A 20,128-nucleotide genomic window follows, 5' to 3' on the forward strand; every position below is an offset into this window, starting at 1 on the left:
CCGCCCGGGGCACGGCGCATGCGCGGGGCCGCCTCTTCCCCGCGCCCACGGGCGGAAGCCGCACGGAGCGCGGCCGCCCGCGCCCCCTGCTCCGGGAGCCAAGTGCCCCGGCTCCCGCATTCCTGCCGCTCCCGCATTGCTCCCGTTCCCGCATTCCCCCGCTCCCGCACTGCCCCCGCCCCGCGCGGAAGGGATGGCGGCGGCGGGCGCGGCGCTGCTGGCGGGGCTGCTGGCGAGGCTGGCGCTGGTGCTGTACGGGCTGCACCAGGACCGCGCCATGCGGGTGCGCTACACCGACGTCGACTACCGGGTGTTCACGGACGCGGCGCGGCTGGTGACCGAGGGGCGCTCGCCCTACGGGCGGGCCACGTACCGCTACACGCCGCTTCTGGCCTGGCTCCTGACGCCCAACGTGTTCCTCGCCGAGGCCTTCGGGAAGCTCCTCTTCGTGGCCGGGGACCTGGCGGCTGCCGTGGTCGCCTACCGGGCCCTGCGGCGCCGAGGGGCCGCGGCCGGCCTCGCCTGCGGGTGCTGCGCCGCCGCCTGGCTCCTGAACCCGCTGCCCATGGCCGTGTCCAGCCGGGGCAACGCGGAGGCGCTGGTGGCGCTGCTGGTGCTCGCCACGCTGCACTGGCTGGAGGCGGGCAGCGTGGGCAAGGCCGCGCTGTGCTACGGGCTGGCCGTGCACATGAAAATCTATCCCCTGACCTACGCGCTGCCCATAGCGCTCCACCTGCGCGCCGGGCGCTGCCGCGGGGAAGGGGCGCTGGACGCGGGCGCTGGCAAAACCGCAGAGTTCACATTTATGGCGCGCCTTTGGCACCTTTTTGTAAGGATGCTGAACCGCGACGTGCTGCTCTTTGGGACGGTTGCCGGATCCGTGCTGGCTGCCTTGACTGTGGCATTTTATCACATCTATGGCTGGGAGTTCTTGGAGCATGCCTACCTCTATCACCTGACCAGGAGGGATATCCGTCATAACTTCTCTCCCTATTTCTACATGTTGTACTTGACAGCAGAGAGCAAATGGAGTTTTGCCCTTGGGCTCGCAGCTTTCCTGCCCCAGCTTCTTTTGCTCCTGGTTGTGTCCATAGCGTTCTACAGAGATCTTGCCTTCAGTTGTTTCCTACACACCGCTATTTTTGTGACTTTTAACAAAGTGTGCACATCCCAGTACTTTGTCTGGTATCTCTGCCTTTTGCCCCTCATAATGCCTAGTATTAAGATGTCCTGGTGTCGTGGTGTGCTGCTTCTCATTCTGTGGTTCATTGGACAAGGCCTGTGGCTTACTCCTGCATACTTTCTGGAGTTCAAAGGATATAACACTTTCTTATTTATATGGTTGGCAGGCTTGCTTTTCCTTTTAATTAATAGTCTCATAATTGTACAAATTATTTCACATTATCAAAGAGAAGCACAAGTTGCAAAAAAACTGAAACAATGGTAATAAACTGACCAAAATCCAGAAACAACCCTACTGTCCTTGATAAGGCATCACATATCACCAGCACTTTGTTTAACAGAAATGCACTTAAGTTGTACTAAATCACATTGTATGTAAATATTACTGTTTCAGGGCCGTGAGAACACCTGCCTCGGTTACCCTGAGCAGCCCCAGTGCTGCCCTGAGCAGTGTCAGCAGGTGTACCTGTCTCCTGAGTGGGGTTTGAAACTGCATTGCAAATTTCTCTCCAGCACTGCCTCCAGCTCTGTGTCCTCCCACTCCTGACTGGAATTCCTGGAAGCACGCTGGACCCGTTCATCACTTAACCATGTTTGGGGCTCTGATGAATGGGCTTCACCCACCTCCATTGACTGTCTTCACTTGCCATTTCCAGAGATAAGTGTGACTGTGTCCTGCTCTTTGACCCTTGTGCTGGGGTCACCCTCACTTCCTGCTCAAACTCCCTCATGGAGTAGCCCTTGCACCTTTTTTCTGATGCTCAGCACTAGTCTGCTTGTTGAGGACCTTGGCCTTTGTCTAGAATAACACAGAAGATTATAAAGGTGTATTGGCATTTGACAGTTTTGTACATTCCAACAGGTCAGTGGGGTGTTTTGCAAGGCAATCGCTCAATATGTACACTGTGGGTTATTTTTTGTTTCCACAGTAACATTTTAGCTATGCAGCATTTGTGGCCTGTATCTGGTCTCTATGTCATTAACTTCTTGAGACTTTTAATTTATTTTAGAATTCAGATATGCCATTCTTTCACTTATTTTTGCATATTCTGTTCTGTTTGAATTTTTGAATAGATTTATTCCCCTTACCATGGAGGAAAAATTTCCCAGATATCTGTCTTGGATCACAAAGATGTATAAAGCTTAAATACTTGTTTCTTGCTGCCATGATCTAGAAAAGAGACCACTGCCTTAAATTTCAGTTAGTATACAGTTATGGTGGATGTTAACAGTAGCAAATACAGAGTGTCAAAGTACAGCTAGAATGGCACTTGTGTCCCAAAAGCATTAGACTTTATACCAAAACAGTAATTGAAAATGCAGTTTCTCAGTGGTTCTCTTTCTCTGCTATTAAAAAATAAATGAAAAAATGAAAGGAGTTGAGGAAATGAAGCAGTTGCCAGAAGAAAAGGGAAGTTTTGAAATAGGAAGTTGTACAACTTGTCAAAACACATTTATTCCCAGAGGAGACAAGAAGATGTGGAATTGAGTGTTGGGTGACAGTGAGAGGAGAGCAGAGCCATTTTGGAATTACTGCTCTCAAGAACATCCCACCAGAGGTCTGATGTACACATCCTTTGACAGAGGTGGAAATGACAATATATTTCAATAAAACCTAGTTTAAATAGGTGTATCCTAAATACAAGAATTTTCATATTTGCCTCAGCTTTTAGTTACATCCAATGTGAAAGTGAAACCCCTAGTGTGTAACACAGAGCAGGGCTTCAAGGCAAAATAGCTTCAACCACCTCATGGAATTCCTGGTGGTGTCATTGGGAAAGGATGTGGCCAAGTGGATTTGCCATGCTGCCTCTCTGAACCCTGCAGTCTCCTGAGGCAGCCTTCTTCCTCAGGACTGCAGTGACTCCCAGCTGTCCCTCATACAGGGTTTCTTTTCCTAGTTGTAGTGCTAACTTGTGAGATGCAATTACAGTATTTTGGGCTGTGAACTTTTCCCACTGCTTCTCAGCCCCACTGAGGTGGTTACATGAAAGGCAAGGAAGCCCCTGAGCCCCCGCAGCCCAGAGCCAAAGGCATGTTATCAGGAGTGTGACCATGTCCTTACACCACTCTGGCCCAATTTGGCAATTCTGATGTGTTAGGACACATTCTGATGTGAAGCAAGAACAATTTCCCTGTGATTTCTGTGGTCAGAGTGTCAGGGGGTGCTTCTGCTCCCCCACTGGAAAGCTTTTCTCTGCCATCTGCACTGTCACTCGCCTTCAAGTTGTGAAGATCCTGACAGCTTCTTCTTTGTAAATCTAGAAATTGGGTAAGGCAATGGATATTCTTTTGACCATCTTGGTTTTTTGGGGCAGATCTTAACAGATGTGGTACTGATTTCTTTCCCCTGGCTTTGTCTGGCATGAGGAAAGTTTTATAGCACCAGCCTTGTCTAGAGGTGTATCAGTCAAAAAACTGGCGGCATAAGCCACTTGCATACAGTTTAATTTTATATTTATCAACAAAACATTTTGCTTGTGCTGTGAGTGTGTGAAGGGAAAGCATCCCATGTGGCTTTATTTTACAAGGTAGAGTTGGACATACCCAGTTTCAGCAGAAAGAGGAGCCACTGAGCAGAAAGAGCCACCGAGGAGGCTCTTCTCTGCCAATACTTCTCCTCACCCCATCCTGATGTCCAGGCAATGGCTGATTTTCCTTTGCTACTGATCTTCCATTATCCATGACACCTTTTTCTGTTGCGAAAGGCATGTTTTCTTCCCCCAGAGCAATGTTCTATATCTCTTTAACACTTACTTACGCTGTTTGCAGGCATTTCCACACCTCTGTTTTTCCCTTCCTGTTGGCAAAGAAAGCGAATGTAAGCCAAAAGGCATTTCTAACCTCAAAAACCTTTCACAAAAACCAGTATTTTAAGTTACTGTATTCTTGACAGAATTGTAATGTTTTTTCGGTAAGAAGTAATTTCCTTATGAAAAATACATTCTTGATTTGTTAATAGCTAAATCATTTTGAGAAGGCAAATTTTTCAGTAATTTTTCATCATTTTTGACAATACAAATTCTGAAGCTGAACTGAAGGGTATCTTCCCTTTGCAGATCAGTACCAGTCCTGCAGTGATGATTTGAGAAAGCCATGCATAAGCAAGTTATAAAAAGGCTTTTATAAAAGCCTATATATACAGTCATTTTAATAACCCAGGATGAGTCCCTCTTTTTACAGTTGTTTTCTAAATCACCTAAATGTGTTTGGGATGTAGAAGTAATTCAAGTGACTCATAAAAAGCTAGATAAGAGAAATGAACCAACCGAGACAGACAAAAATGTATTTGAGAGTTTAGATCTTTCAAATTGCTTTTAAAAAACAATTTTGTACCTAAATGGAATTGAATAACTTAATTCATTTTTAAAAAAGGGTTAAAATACTTTAGTCAAGTACCAAACAAGTTACAATTCTTGAACAAGTTGTGGTGAATATTTACAATGCCCCTAAAATTTACCAAATTCATTTCTTATGGAACATTTATTGCTTCTGATGCTGTTCAGATTATTTTGCTTAACAACTTTATGTCCCTTTATCATCTGGTAATTAGGAACTGAAGTGTCTGAATGTTGCGTTCTTTCCTTTTCAGGGGCTGCAAAACTGTAATGCCAACTACTTTTGTTTTAAAGGTTGAATGTGTCTCATCTGCAGAAATTTTTTATGTTGCACTGAAACCAGCCCTTAAGCGCAAAGTACAGGATGTGAAAGAAGAAGGGAAAAGAAGAATCAAGAAAAGTAACATTTTTGCCTTGCTTGTTACACTGTAGCCTATTGTCCAAAGACTCATGACTGGACTCTCAGGTGACTTCAGGAAAAGCTCAGCATTTAAAAATTATTTGCTTTAAAATTTATAAATGCAACTGCTCAAATAACAGGGTAAACAAAAATATAATAGTAAATATTGCATTCAGTTTTAGTGTGAGGATGCTGAATTACCATCTATGACACAATGTACTTCGTCCTTATTAAGTAACTTGCTTGTGTGTGTGTTTCTTGCATTGTATTGACTGCTGTAATAGTAAAGAGAGCAATTAGGTGTGCTAAACTGAGCTCATCAGTTATCTTTTTCAAAGAAACAATGAAGCTTTTATATTTAACAGCAAGGGGAAACTCCCAACATTTTTCATAATGTTGTTAGAGAAAGTAAATGTTAAAAGAGAGTAAATTATGAGCAAATGGTTTGCTTTTTTTATCTCAGAAGAATGAGTCATCTGTTTTAAAAAGGGCTGCAGAAATACACAGCAAACACAGGGAACCTCAAAATATGTGAGGTATTCCTCATACATTTGCCAGAGACAGCTGCAGAATGCATTTCCTAGTGATAACAGCATTATAGAATAGGATTACCCTGAATTTAGGACAAACTCTTTACTCAGTCTGAAACCCAACCGCTCAAGTTATTCTCTTGCTTAAGAGCATATTTATGTGCACTATATTCACAAACCCAAACATTTACCTGCACATGCAGAAGCAAAAATCCCAGTCAATACACCTTTGAGTAACATTTTTCAGAGCTACCCTCTGTAAAACAGGTTCCTTAGATATTTCTTACATTTAGCATTTAGAATCTCTAAAAATTCTTAAAAAATATTTGGCCACATACTAAGAGGAAACAGATCCCCCCAAAATCTCAAATGAATTACATAAATTTTAATGCATATGGAACATAAAAGCATGTGCTGCAGGCATCTTGAGGTGTAATAGACACAATAAAGAATGAACTAATTATATATTTGAAGGTGCACATTCCACCAGTATCCCGATGTTCTTCATTATAAAAATCAGCACTATAGTCACATTTGTGGAGGAGACTTGTTTCAGTCTTATGCATGATGAATGAGGTCAGGAACACATTTTGTACCAGTAGAAGTATCAAAAAGATAAAAACTTCTCTTAATGATGCAGTAACATTGTTTTGAGGGTTTTTTTAAAATTATATTTCTGTTAAAATGTGGCTAGCACAGGTTTTTCCCATGAGAATTTTCTTGTGTTTTGTAAATAAAGATAAAGTTTGGATGTCATTGGAACAGTGTCCCAGAGCTTGGACAGTGCAGGCCTGGCCAATCAGGCCTGGGGGAAGGCTTCTGACTGACCAATCTGGGTGACTTTTGAGAACTCTATAAATGTGATGAAATCAAAACAATAAAGGTCATTCCTTCTTGCCACTGAGAACTGGTGCTTTCATTACTCTGCTAGCTGCTCAACAGTGACATTAAGACATTAACAAATGGATGCAATAGCTCCATGCAACTGTTGCATGCATTTTTAATAGCTGGTATGTCTCTTTTTCATTAGTATGGTGAAGAAGACCAAATTTTGTAATTTTTTAATGGTATAAGTTGATAATACTTTGGGCAGAATTCTTCATGACTCCTTTCTGGTACATGCTGAGAGGGGTAGGTGTTTCTGCAGAAAAGAGGTTGCTTATAGGGGTGCAGTCTTACCTAATGTGTAGGTAAAGCTTTAGCTGCAATCTCTTCTTAGAGTTTAGCTGTCAGACATTAACAATCTCTGCAGATAAAACATTTCATAGCTTGCACATAAAAAAATTACATATGAGAGATCTTCCCTACTTTTCATGGAAATTGGTGGGGAAGCCAGCTAGAACATCTGTGGGAGAAATGTCTAAAGGAAATGCCTGTATCTGATTAGCTACAAAGAGAGAACTTCAGCCTTGGAAATCAGATGAAATGCAGGCAAATTGAGCAGTAAGCCCATACTGTGAAATTCCCATTATTTATATGAAGGACATTAGATCAAAAGTGCTTTCCCATTTTACAGGAGGAAAATGGGATCTTGATAGCAATTGTCAGGGTGGATGAGTATAGCTTTCCTTCCTTCACATTATCATAGGGGGATCTATAGAATGTTATATCCTACAGTAGCATTTGTGGAGTTGTACAAGTGTGACCTGCATAAGCTATTATTAGACAGTATTGTTGGTGTAGCAAGAGGTTATTAGTAAGCAGTTACTCTGAAACTGCTTTTTGAAGGTTAACTCAAGTAAAATCTGATTCCTGCTTCACAAGTCAGCAGCTGTGTTAATAGAGATGGTACTGTTTTGACAGTAATTTTCCAAGGAGAGCTGCACTCTGTGGCCCATATGCTTCCACTCTGTGCAAAAGAACATTAATTCAAATCCCCTGGTGATCTGACAGTCAACATTTTTTTAATCTATCCCATATCCCTCCCACTGATCCAATGGATTGAATTAGCCAGGAAGCAGGCTTAGAAAATGAAGTGGAAAACAAAGTATGATTATCCTCCCCTTATTTTCTACCTTGTATAGTGTGAATATGTTGAATAATTAAGATTACCTTTTAGAAGAGCACAGTCCTGTTTGAGCTAGGTGTTAGAGTACTTTGTTAATACGAAGTATTTTACCCAAATGCACCTGAGCAAAAATTGACTGGTTGGGCTACATGGACTTTTGCCAAATGATAATAAAGCTACTGATATATTATTAGCACTATTCAATATATTCAATATATATTCTATATATATTAGCACTATTTTGTCATATATTTCTGAGAAATATACATATATATGTGTGTGTGTGTAAAACAGGGTAACTAAAAATAGCAATGCTTGTAAATTACAGTTTCAAGCTTTCCTTACTCAAAGACTTTGGAGGACACATGCAGCCATAAACTCACTAGAAGAGAACAAATGCTATATCAGAGAGAATTAATAATTAATTAATAACTAATTATGTCATTCCCACAGCTGACACCTTCCTAAAGAAAGTAGCACTTTGGTTTTTTATATGCAGTCTGGAAATTCACAAGAATAACAAGTACTTCACCTTAAAACTGTCAGATGTGTTTGAAAATAGATTTTAATTACCATTAGCACTTCCAAGTTTAGTGCTGGCATCAGCCAGCTTGTTAATTCCAGCAGTACAGGAACTGAAGTCATGACCAATTTTCCTTCATGCTCTAATAAACTGGTTGATTAAGTATAAGAAAGTTTGTTGTTCAAAGTGAACCAAATGTTGTTTGTTCACTGGAAAGAAATCTGCATGGTCAGGACCAAAACTTACATATGCAGGATGGAGCAAAATGATCAAGAAACCAGGGCAAAAAGTGAGGCCCCAGAGACCTTGACTGTTGCCTTGCCTCTGCCACTAATTTATCATTAAGAAGTGATTGCAGCTTGCTGAGCTGTTCGCCTTTGCCTCTTGTGATGGCTTGATACATTTAACTGACACCTTATTTGAACCAAGATGTTTCCTAATCTATTTCTGTAACATGCTGCCATAAGTGATTGCAGTCTTGTTTGAAACAATTACAAGTCTTACTGGCAGTAAACTGTAAACACTTAACTAAAGACATTTTGATTTAAAAATATTCAACATGCTTTTTTTTTTTTTTCATATATTTAAACTTTTTTTTTGTGGGATGTGTTAGGCTCTTATGTGCATTCCAGCATTGCATTTTTAGGAGAGGGTGAATTACTGCTGAAGCTAAATGAAGATCTGGAAGTAGATAATAGAATTCATGATAAAAAGCTAGACCATTTAGAAAAATAATTTAGAAAAATTATAGTGAGCTGATACCATAATTAAATAAGTTTTTATTATTACTGGTCTGCTCAGATTGCATTGGAAATTCATATTGAAAATATATTGGGGAAATGAAATAGAAGACAACTCTGCAGCTGTTATAAATAGTTACCTCAGATGTTAGGGATAATGGCTCAGGAACTGTATCTGTATATTCATAAAAAATATAGTATGATGTTATCCAAGAAAAAAAGTTACTAGTTGTGCAGCACTATGAATGCAAATTACAATTCTGCATTCATATACAGGTGAAACGATTTCTTTCACTTGATCTTTCTCCAAAGCTTTTGTTATAAGATACAGACTACCAAATTAAAATCTGAACCAGATCTGCTGTGCCAGAAGCAGTTACAGGGAGCTCTACATTTGCATCAGCCTTGTAAGCTTCCTGAACAAGTGCATTCTGAGTGCTGGAGGCCATACAGGTGGTGGGAATGCAGGTGCACACTTCCCCATAGCATGGCCAGAAGTGATTTTTCTACAGTTCTTAGGTCACCCACATGTTCCCTGAATCTATATATACAATCACTGTATATATCTCCTCATAAATCCAGATGTATCATAAAGATATATATATATATACACCCTATATAACCAAATATATCTTCATCTGTAATAGTGCAGCAGCAAATTCAGGGACTTCATGCCCACCCTGACTGGATAAACATCTGTTAAGGATCTAGGATGAGGTCCATTTTGTTTACAGGGATATGTCAGTCAGACATGAGAGTAGAGGGGTAGATTTGTGTGTATTGAACTCCCTCTAGAAGGAAGGAGTAAAGTTCTAAACTCTCCCCAAATGACAGTTGGGCCTTTCCAGATTAATTAGTAATGAAAATGGGAAATAAATCTTCTAATGTTGGAGACACAGAACACTGAAGGTGCTATCTGCTTGCTTTTTCTCTTCCAGCACAGATGCTACCAGATTGTGGCAGTAAACCACAACTGCAACTTGTTTCACTGGGATTTCACAGATGACAGCAGCTGGTAACAGATTGATAGGTGAGAAGGGGAGAAAAGGGAAATCAAAGCTGACAAAGCAGATCTGTGTGATCAAGAAGAGGTTTATTTAGCTGGACAGGTAATTAAAAAACAGGTAGATCGAGACAGCTTACTAGGTCAGGTTAATTCAAGCATACCAAATCCCTGGAGCTTGGCTGCCTTCTCTCCCAAGAGGAAACCACAGCTTTTTTGGGACTTCGCATGTTTTCAATACAATGGGGAAAAGAAAGTTGGGGATTGTGAGGGAGAAACACATAAATTGGCACAACTCCAGTTACCTGTACTAATAATGACTTGTGTAATTGCAAAATAAAATTAAGATCTAGCCCTTAGCTGAAGTTGTCTTCTGTTTTAATAATAGTTTACCTTTAGCCCTGGAATGGTATTTAATGCTATTTAGGATGATTAGTTTATCCTGTAGGTAAGTAAAAATAGTTTTGGCTGAAGAAAATAAGTGGTTTTTTTTATCAGTGAACCCTTTCTACAGGCTACTGCAGTTGATAAGGCATGCAGTGTTTGGCAGATGTGCCATCTAAAATACAATTTAAGAAAAGAGGAAAAGGCAGCATACCAAGCATAGCCAATGATGCCTGGCCTGGACTGACCCATGCTTGAGAAATAGTTTTACCTCAGAAATTCAAGCCAGGCTGGAAACAGCTGTTGTGCTGGAGAAGCTGGATGTCTGGTCACACCTGGGCTTGTGGCAGCTGTCTTAAGTAGGTCCAGGCTCCTCAGAGACATTTCCTCCAGGTATTGTGTGTGTGCCTTGTTGCACTCCTTCCCTCTAACCTCAGCATGGCATCTGCTGTCTCGCAGGGAAAGCAGCAGTCAAATTTTAGCCTCCTGCTCCCCATCACTTCCCTGTGAGAGCAGCCAAGCATGCTGTTGAAATGTGACTTTGGACAAAAGGAATTCCCTTGTGTTCCCAGTGTTTTGAATGTAAGAGTTAAAAGAAACTTCACTATATGTGGGATAGCTCAGAACTGCTCATATGTTACTTGTGTGACCACAGCCACTAAGGCAATTCTTCACTGTGACAAAACTCCCATCTAAGTCCCGTGTCTTACATCCAGTGACTCTGTGTAGTTGGGATCCTGGGGTCTTTGAAACTGGTGGCTAATGTTAACCCAGTGCGAAAGATTGCCCTCTATTTCTCTGTCATTTGTTGCTTCTGATTTTGCACTGATCCCCTGAGAATTCAAAGAAGGCAGAAGCTTTTGAAAGCTTCCTTTTTGCAATCTAGACTACTGTTGGGAATGTTTCTGCTTTTGTCTAAACCAGATTTGTTCATTTAATTATTCTCATACTAGCACATTTTCTAGCATTTCCTGCAGGCAGGCCACCTCTGACAGCACATGGGTGCCACACTTGACTCTTTCATCACAACGGGAGCAGAGATTGTTCTGCACTTCTGAGAGCCACCTCAACCCGTTTTTCACATTCAGGTTAGAAGACCAGCAAGAGACATCAAAGGTAAGCAGTGTTGCTCACAAGATGTTTGGAAATGCCTTCTTTAAAGCCACTAGTTAACACTGAGATTTGCTGCACTTTTGCCTCTTTGCTTCACACCCACATACTTTTGGCTTTGCCTAGGCCTGTGCAGAAGAAGAAGTGAAGTTTTCTTGCAGATGCATTACAGACAATTTGCAGTTCATGCAAAAATATATTTTTGTTACAATTCATCAAGGCTAACACCATATTAATTTAGCAGTCTGGAAAATTACAATTTGATCCTTAGTGCTGATTAGTAGCCGGCATTCTGTCTAAATAGGAGGTCTCAGCTGGGGACTTAGCTGCTTGAAATTTGAGCATTATTTGGACATAAATTAAAGTGTATTTTCAAAAACTGATATACTAGTGCAATTACTTCTTGTCAAGCTAAGGTGTTAGAATTATTTCCAGTGCTCTGATGCAGGCCAAATCAAGGGAGTCATGATGCATTAGTCACTGAGCATGCATAGTGCTCAGCAGCTTAAAGGTCAAATATATTCATGAGAACATGTAATCTTATGTGTGTTTGGTGAATGAATAAGAAAGAAGTATCTGTTAGAGAAGAAGAGGGTCAGAATATTAAAAAAAACCCACATGACACACATTTACACGGGCATTACAGATGTTATTCCATTGACAGATTTCTGCAAAGCAGTTTCAAGAACACTCATGAAAACTAAAGGATGTACTTTAGCCATGAGAATTTAAATAGGTTCTATGCTGCCATATGGCAGAGCTGCTTTCAAAGCAAATGCAGGGTTTTTTCTTTTCTGGGAGAGCAGATGGGAAAGAGGTTGGTATCTAAAAGCTGTCACACCTATATCATCAGTATCAGTCAGTTGCATGGGACAGCAAGTAATTTTAATCTGGTAGCTTTTCAGTAGTTTATACAAATAATATGTGCATTTATTTCCCAAATAAACACAAAAATATATTGTCAGATACTTGAGATAAATTAAACTGGTTTTGTGCAGTACTGACAAGTCAAAATTTGATGCACCAGGAATGTGAACTATCCCTTTTCACAAGAAGTGATCCTTCTATCTTCAGGGACTTACCAGTAACACGTGTAATGTGCAAACCTTCCCGAGACCTGTGAAAACCCAGACTCTAGTACTGCTGACCAAACACCTTCCAAAAGCATTACAGCCACTAAAATGCCCTTTATGCTGCTAGAGTAGGTGAGAAAGAATTGATAGCAACATAGGATATCACCCCAACCATATGCTAAATGCTGTATTTGTGATTTGTCTCCTAATAAAGCCTCTAGAACAAGCTGCCATGAACAGAAATTCCATGACAAGGTGTGACCAGACCTAAGTCAAGTTGTTAAAGCATGTCATCATTTGTAATTTAGTTCAGAGCAGTAGCGAAGTGAGTTCCTCCAGCTGTCGCCACTCTACTGTGTGTTGGTTTGCATCACAGTGCAAATACATTTTTCAGGATGTTTTTGCTGTGTGTCAGCGTGAGGGGCAACTTCCTCTCTCCCTGTAGGAGGAAAGTGGTAGTTCAATATAGACCAATAGCAACTGAGTAAAGAAAACTTCAGTGGCTACATTTTGACAGCTTTGTGTTTCCAGCTGAATATCTATTACTGCAAGAATTAAGCAGAAAATACAGAAGAGCCTCAAGATTTTCATCAATTTAAAAAAACAAAGCAAAACATGAAATTGATAGTAGACACAGTCATTCTGGAAATCATCAGTCAAAAATTCCAATTCCTTTTACCTTCTTGAAACAAAATATGTTTTCTAATGTTCCCTTTTCAGTTTTGGCTTTCCTGGATTGGCCATTTGACATATAAAAAAAAAACAAAAGAAAAGGAAATAAGAACATACAGATAAGCAGAAAAGAAAACAAACTTTAAGTCTTTTTTTTCTGGACAAAAACATCTGTTCCAATCTACTTCTGACAATCTTCTGACAAGCTGCTAAATTTCTTTTAATTTAATTTAATTACAGAGTTACTTCTTTATTACATCTTGGGGAAGTTCCATGGCTTCCTATTTGGGTATTCTACTTAAAACCCACACAGACAGTAAATAGCAAATATTTTCTCACAAGTACTGGGGATGGAGCAATATTTTATTAGTTCCTACCTTCCCTTTCTGATTGCCATGGCACAGTGGTCATGTCACTGCTTGTGTTGCCAGTTGACCACAGAACTACAAAAGCTAACCAAGGGATAGAGATTCCCATCTGAAAAGGCACACTGAATGCATTATTATTGCCAGAAAAATAGGATTACAAGTATTGCAGCTAACCAGAATACAGAGAAAAATAAACAAACCTGTGATATGGCAAACCCACCACTTGAGCTTTTTACTCAGCAGCCATTTAGAAAGAGAAATGGTAATCAAGTGCCTCTGAGGAGGAGTTTTACCAATTCCTTGTTTTCACTTTTATTTTTACTTCATCCATTACAATGTATTGTTATTCATTCTAAAAGGTCCTTCATCTTTTCAGTTTTGTTGTGTTCCTCATTATATCCTGTAATTTTATTTTCTGATGGTCTATTTATAAATTTAATCAAACACACAAATAGTTACAGTATTTAATGCAGTTGAATTTCATTAAAAAGCTGCAGGAAATTATAATAGTGTTGTAGTGCACCAGAGTGGAAAGACATTCACTGCTGCTCTGTACTTCTGCTTTTCTGAAAACACACTTCTTATCCAAAAGTACTTCTTAAAATATCATATCCATTAATTATATATGGGTTTATGTCACACTGGCAATTATGCTGTTTACATCTTTAAATTCAAGCTCGAACTAAGCTCTGCATCTAAATTAACCATCTTTAGGCCTCAACAACCATTCTGCTTCCTTTAAATCAGATCACTTACTGTGAAACTTCAATACTACCTACAGAATTTTATCTGTAGGTAGAATTGTAGAAGAATTGTTCAATAGTATGAATTGTGGCTAAAAGATATAATACTTGTAAAAATGTTTTTCTGGCCTTACAAAGCCATTTATTACAATAAATATTTGGTGTATTTACCATACAGTGACTCAATGAAAGCCTCATATTCTAGTCTTTACTTGATGTAGATATTCTGTAGAAGGTAGAAATAGCGTTCAACATGTTGGGAAAAAATGAAGGGTCACATCATGAGAGGGACCCCTGCTTTGTCCTTTTCATTTGCTTGGAAAGGAGCCAGGTCCAACTGTGGACAAGATCTCTGTCTGTGGAACACAGTCTGAGGGCACAAATGTCTAAGTGGCCATTTTCTCTGCTTGCACTCAAGGCTGCTGTGCACAGAGTGGGCACACAGTGCATTAAAACTAATAGCTAATGGCTGTAACATTGCAAGACAATTGAGCCAAGTTGAGTGACTTCACAATTCTTGTCTGAAAAATTCAAACCTCCTCTTCAGTACAGAAAAAACCCAGCTTTTCTTGATGGGGAAAAGAAAAACGACTGTCTAAAGAATTATTTGTAATTCGTTCATTTCAAACAAGATAATCGCAAACTACAGCCTGATCTGTTCATTGCATGAGGATGATACCTGTCTGTGAATGACCAAATTACATTTGTACAGGACTGTTGTGCCTGTAAGACAACAGCACAGTCCTGGCCAGAATGTTCCTGCTGCAGCAGCTCCTTAGAGTATGAATCTGTTTCACGAACTGGCTATGGGCTCTACACTTTTATTTCAGAAAAAAATTATCATGCTTGTAGTTCTGTGTAAACCAGCAGGTTTTTCCTTTCTTGCAATGTTCTGCATATGGTTCTCAAGACATTACTTACATTATGTAAATGTAAAACTTCCATCTATAACACCTTAAAAGTCCCTGGAGGATGCTAGCACATATCTACCTCCTTCTTTAAATTTGAGTGCTACCTAATTTCTGCCTCTAAAAAAAAAATACAAAGATATTGGAAAATTCTAGCTACTGCACATTCTTCCAAGCCCTTTCCTACCTTGGGCTAGCTTTTGGAATATGCTTGAAATATGAAATCAGCTTTAGCTGGTATGTTTTAAGTAGTTGGCATCTACCCTTTTTTTTTTTTTTTTTTAATTCATTTCCAGTAGATGTTAAAAACATTCAAGAGCATTGTGTAAAAGGTTGTTTTTCCTTGATGCTCTCCTTAATGGTAAGCAGCATGGCTATAGAGATAAGAGGTATTCTTAAAAAATATTTGGCCACATACTAACATGAAACAGATCCCCCCAAAATATGTCAGCGCTTCCCAAACATTTAACACTCTCCCAGAAATCCAAGGCTCAGGTGTCCTGACAACCCTTCTAGGCATGCTTCTATCAAGGCAGCAAAGTTCAGATGCTGCTGCAATTCCCATGGCTTAGTCTTTACATGGCACTAAGGGATATTTTTTCCCTGCATTTTCCACATAGGTCAAATCAGGAGACAGCAGAAATCTTAACTGCAACAGACTCGGGCTCCTGTTCACCTGAGGAGCTGAAGCCCTGCAAGTGGGCAGGGCAAACAAATGTGATGCAACTGCAACATCCCTCTTTCTGGCAAAATAGATGCTGTTGGGGCACAGGTGAAGCTTTCAGGTCAACTGAGACCTGAATGATCATGAAAGCTACAAATCTGCTGAGCATCACTGGCAGCTCTATTAATTGAACAAGCCAAGCAGAGAACTGGGGGTTATTTATTAACACAGCCAGTGCAGATTGTGTGACGCTGACCACAGTGACTCATGCAGACCTGGAGATTTCTCACCTGCAGCCCAGGAGCCTGGGAAGACTCCAAAACTCCTTAATGTTTGCACCAATATTAAGGGCCACTTCTGTATTAAATATGCAGAAACCCCAGTACTGCTTTTCTCTAAATTTGAAACTTTACCTCTCAAATACTGATTTTTTTTAAGAGTGACCATCAAACTCTGTCTCTTCATGAGAAGTAACACGGGTAAGACTGCTAGGCGACTAACTGATTTTCCTGGCCCTGTCCAATTAAAATCTCATTTGCAATACTGTTATTATTAGATTTTTTTTTTCCCACTTTATGTAGGAAAAAAATCTAATAATAATCTAATAATCTAACGTTTCACTTGAACACATTAGAGTGTTCAAGTGAAATGTTAGAAGAGAAATCTGAAGCATACCTTTCGGTGAACAGTACAGATGCGTTATTTGTTCAAATTTATCAAATTAGGTGGTGAGGTGGCAATCTTTTACAGGAGTTAAATATGTGGTGAAGAGTGTTTGTAAATTAGCAACTATTCATCCTTATCCTTCAGAGCACTGTGCAATGTTCTGTGTAAAATTAGAAGACTTGTCTTTCAAAGGGATCCAACCATTTAATTTACTTTATAAAATGGTTTAAAGGAGACAAAATTGACAGTGCTTTCCCATAATTTTTGATTCAATCAAGGGGAAAAGCATTATTTTTGGAGTATATAATATCTATTTCATTTATCTACTGCTCTGGTTGGGTCTGGCAAGAAAAGATCTCTATAAATCAACAATAAAAGAGTGACATTCAGAAACTGCAAATCTGAAAGAGAAATATGATGCTGTTCTATTAAGGAGCTATACTAGCTGCCAGCTCCTTCAAAAACTGGAAGGTTGCCATTGCACATGCTTAGTGTCACACAAGCACCGAAACAACTTATACTGCTGTTAGAAAGATCATTGAAAGTGTCTCTTCTGTCTGTACTGAACTGTGTGCCAGACAAACAACGGCAACAACAAGACCACACTAATCTCTTGCGACCCTTTAAATATACAAAACAGATACCCTAGGTAAAAGCTGAAAGGAATGAACAAATCATTATGATGAAGCTCACCCAAAAAAATTAGGAAGGCCAGTCCTGAACCAAGAAGCAAAATTTCCATAATGAAGAGGCTGCTTGAATCTTTGTACACCCCTGCCTTAATCTGGCATGGGAATAATTCTCGTTTTGAGTTAACTGCATATTCAAACTACAAAAGATAGTTATGGCTTTGGTATGATGCAGTGGTCTTCTCAGTTTGAGCAATATCCCTTCAGTATTTGGTAAATATTTGATTTATATTTATCACATTAGACTTCTTTATGTTAAGTGCATGAAAAACTCCAAATTAAAGATGAACATGTAGAGCAAAATTAAACAGTCAGAAAAATAATCTCTCTCTCATTACTATCCCCCTCCCTTTTTCTGTTCCCCATAGTGCTTGAGAAAATTACTCAAAGCCAAATATTTCTGTGGGCTTTGCTGTTGATCAGCCTGTTCCTATCTAAGGAATCCAAACTTGACAGCTGCTCTTGGTGCCATCCCTTCATTTGCTCTCTTGGCAATCTGCTCTGCCTTGTAACATCCTGTGGAAGAAAGGAGGAAGGAAATAAGAAATTACTCATGACTGTGGGCTAGAAAAGCAATAGCAATCATGAAGCACTTTTGCATGGTCGATCTATTAGACACGTCTCTTAGCAGATTTCACTTGATGGAAAGCCTGCCTGGGTCAGAACTTTTCCCAGCCTATCTTGGGAAACTCTTTTGAAGACAAAGGGTGCAGAGATGTAATTCTGGTCAGAGAGGAGCCCTTTCTTTCCTGACTGTGAGTCATTTTTACTACTTCTCTCAGTCCTCATACTCCTGAATTGTTCCTTGAAAAACAATTTTACATTGAGGTTACACAGATCTTATTCACATTTTCATTCTCACTGGCATAGGCCAGAATGTGATAATTCTGTTTGATGACAAATGAGGAGATTTTGATTCTAGAGTGAAACCAGAAGAAAAGATATGTCTTGAGATTTGTTTGGAGTGTTGTGGGGGAGAAGGAATAAAGGCGAGATAGTGAGAGTGATCATTAGTGCTCTCTGAATATAGTCATTGACGTTGAAATCATAGTCTTTTGGATATCTGATTCAGAATTCAGATTAAAAAAAAATAAATACCTTAGCTCTGTCATATGAAGGGAAAGAAGAGGGGGGGAAGAAGGGGACATGCCTGCTCTCACTATAGAACACTGATTGCACGCTGTCTCCTGCTGCTCCTAGCCTCACAGTAAGCACTCAGTCTCCTGCTCTCCCCAGTGAAATCTCCTTGGATGATTCTGTTGAAAGGCTCCCTATCATTTCTTGTTCTTCTTGATGTAATTTCGTCCATACCATACCCTGATCTGGCACTGGCATGGACATTGCTCGGTCATTTCTTTGTCATCAGGGAAACACAGACAGTCTTATAAAATCTCATGCCAATATAATATTAGCTATTTTTAGCTCTGCTATATAAGAAAAGCACAGAGGAGTTGGTGCTGTCACTTCTGTGAGATTCATGCATGGTCACCAGTTTAACAACTTTATTTTTACCTACCCAGGGAATCACATGAAATCATGATAAAACAGTTTTTCCTTCCTCTCTTTCTTTTACTTAAATATGAGATCTCTGTGCTTCAACAGATGTATGAGCAGGAGAGGAGAGGAGAGAGGGAAAGAGAGGACTGGTGTGTGCTAAAGGGCAAAACCTCATGGACACTGCTCTATACAGTACTTGTCATCCCCAGCTGTCCAGGTGCCCTTCCACCTCTCAATGCTGGCTGCAGATCTGCCATGAAGTTCATTTTTAGAGGAACCATGCCTGATTTCCAGTTTCATGGAGGCTGCCATGGCTCTGTTTGGTACACTGGCTATATAAAGGGCCTTTGAAGTGTGTGTGAGTGTAAATGATATCCTTTAAGGCTCCTCTACACTATATAAAAGGGCTTAAGTGTTAATTAGAAACAGATGCAACTGTTTTCAAACAGATTCAGTATCACCTGCAGCAATGGCATGTGAAAAATCCTTCTACTTCTTATTACCTAGATTCGAAGTAGCAGAAAAAATAATGATAAAAGTGAGAGGTTTATGTTTCTTTAATGCTTAATAATTTACAGAATGATGTGCTTACTGTGATTCAAGGAAGCTTCTTGCTGATAATACTTAAGGCTACCTATCTGTCTCCTCCGGACCTATTTTTTTATTAATGTGAGGTCAACTTCTGAGCAAGGTTTTTTTGCTGTAGGCACAAATTCTTCTGAAAATGGAAGTGCTTCATTTCCTGGATGAGAAGATAAACCAGAGAGTGCTGCAAAGGAGCCATCCAATCCCTGACCTGTGTAGCCTCTGCCACATTAACTCAGGACTCATTCTCCACCCCCAGCAGCATCAGCATCCCTTCCTCACACATCCCCAGAATAACAGCCTAGCAAAGCTGCCTGTTCCTCTTAGGAATAGCCAGAATTCCCCAGCAGTGTGTCCTCAGCATCATTCCCCTGGCTGGCACATTCAGCAGTATGGTAGTGCTGCCCCTGTGGCATTTCCAAGGACGTTTGTCTGCATGTTGACCTTGTTAATGTTTCTGTGCACGCCTCTGGCATGGTGTTGCTCCCCACTGGGGCAGGACTGTTCTCATTGAGGTATTTACTGAAAATTGTCTGAGTTGTTAGTCTGACTCCATTCTTGTTCAGTGAAAAATCTTATATACTTTCCAGGGCAGAAAGATACTTTTTTAAAAAAGTATCTCTATCTAGGAGATTGTCTTTATTCATGTCAAGTGGCTGTGGGTCACATTTACTCTGTCCTCAGCTCAGACAACTAACTGCTGTCAGCATTCTGGTTTAGCTGTTTCAGTTTGGCTCAGATGGATCCCACCTTTGTTTGCTCAGAATTTGCTTTTTAATCTTCTCACCTAATATTCTGGTCTCTCTGTGCATGGAAATAAAATTCAAAATAAAAGTAATCTGGGTTCCAGCCAATGCTTTTTCAAAGTAATCTGAAAACTTCGAAAGACTTTCATCTAAAACCTCTCTGCATTTTTACCAAATTAGCTTGCTTTGCAATGTCTTTACAGGCTTTGTCTGTCACCAGTCCTTCTGCTTATCTGGTTCAGCAGCTCTGACCTCAAAATGTTGTATTTGACTTGAGATCCATGAGGTCTATGTACAAA

At 40.2% G+C, this 20,128-nt stretch overlaps 1 protein-coding gene and 1 long non-coding RNA gene across 7 annotated transcripts; both read left to right on the forward strand.

Moving 5' to 3' along the window:
• Positions 1-38: 38 nt before the first annotated feature.
• On the forward strand, positions 39-10,083 carry PIGM (phosphatidylinositol glycan anchor biosynthesis class M). 6 transcript variants are annotated; one of them, XM_085055571.1, is made up of 3 exons: positions 39-2,044; positions 4,815-4,920; positions 9,660-10,083. In XM_085055571.1, the coding sequence occupies exon 1, from the start codon at positions 194-196 to the stop codon at positions 1,445-1,447; it is 1,254 nt and encodes a 417-aa protein (XP_084911697.1). In that variant the 5' UTR covers positions 39-193; the 3' UTR covers positions 1,448-2,044; positions 4,815-4,920; positions 9,660-10,083. The 6 variants fall into 6 exon arrangements, with proteins under 6 accessions (XP_084911697.1, XP_084911692.1, XP_084911693.1 ...); XM_085055566.1 differs by having other exon boundaries at positions 39-4,986; XM_085055567.1 differs by having other exon boundaries at positions 39-4,986; positions 9,665-10,083.
• Positions 10,084-10,195: 112 nt separating this feature from the next.
• Positions 10,196-18,026, forward strand: LOC146439614 (uncharacterized). Its single transcript, XR_014850854.1, has 3 exons — positions 10,196-10,501; positions 11,074-11,224; positions 15,603-18,026. It is a non-coding gene; the product is annotated as an uncharacterized LOC146439614 (long non-coding RNA).
• Positions 18,027-20,128: the final 2,102 nt, after the last annotated feature.

This window comes from Lichenostomus cassidix, chromosome 3, assembly GCF_008360975.1.
Source record: "Lichenostomus cassidix isolate B80296 chromosome 3, HeHo_3.0, whole genome shotgun sequence".
Classification (NCBI taxonomy): domain Eukaryota; kingdom Metazoa; phylum Chordata; class Aves; order Passeriformes; family Meliphagidae; genus Lichenostomus; species Lichenostomus cassidix.

Coding starts and splice junctions, on each gene's coding strand:
- PIGM (XM_085055566.1), top strand. CDS start 194: ATGGCGGCGGCGGGCGCGGCGCTGCTGGCGGGGCTGCTGGCGAGGCTG.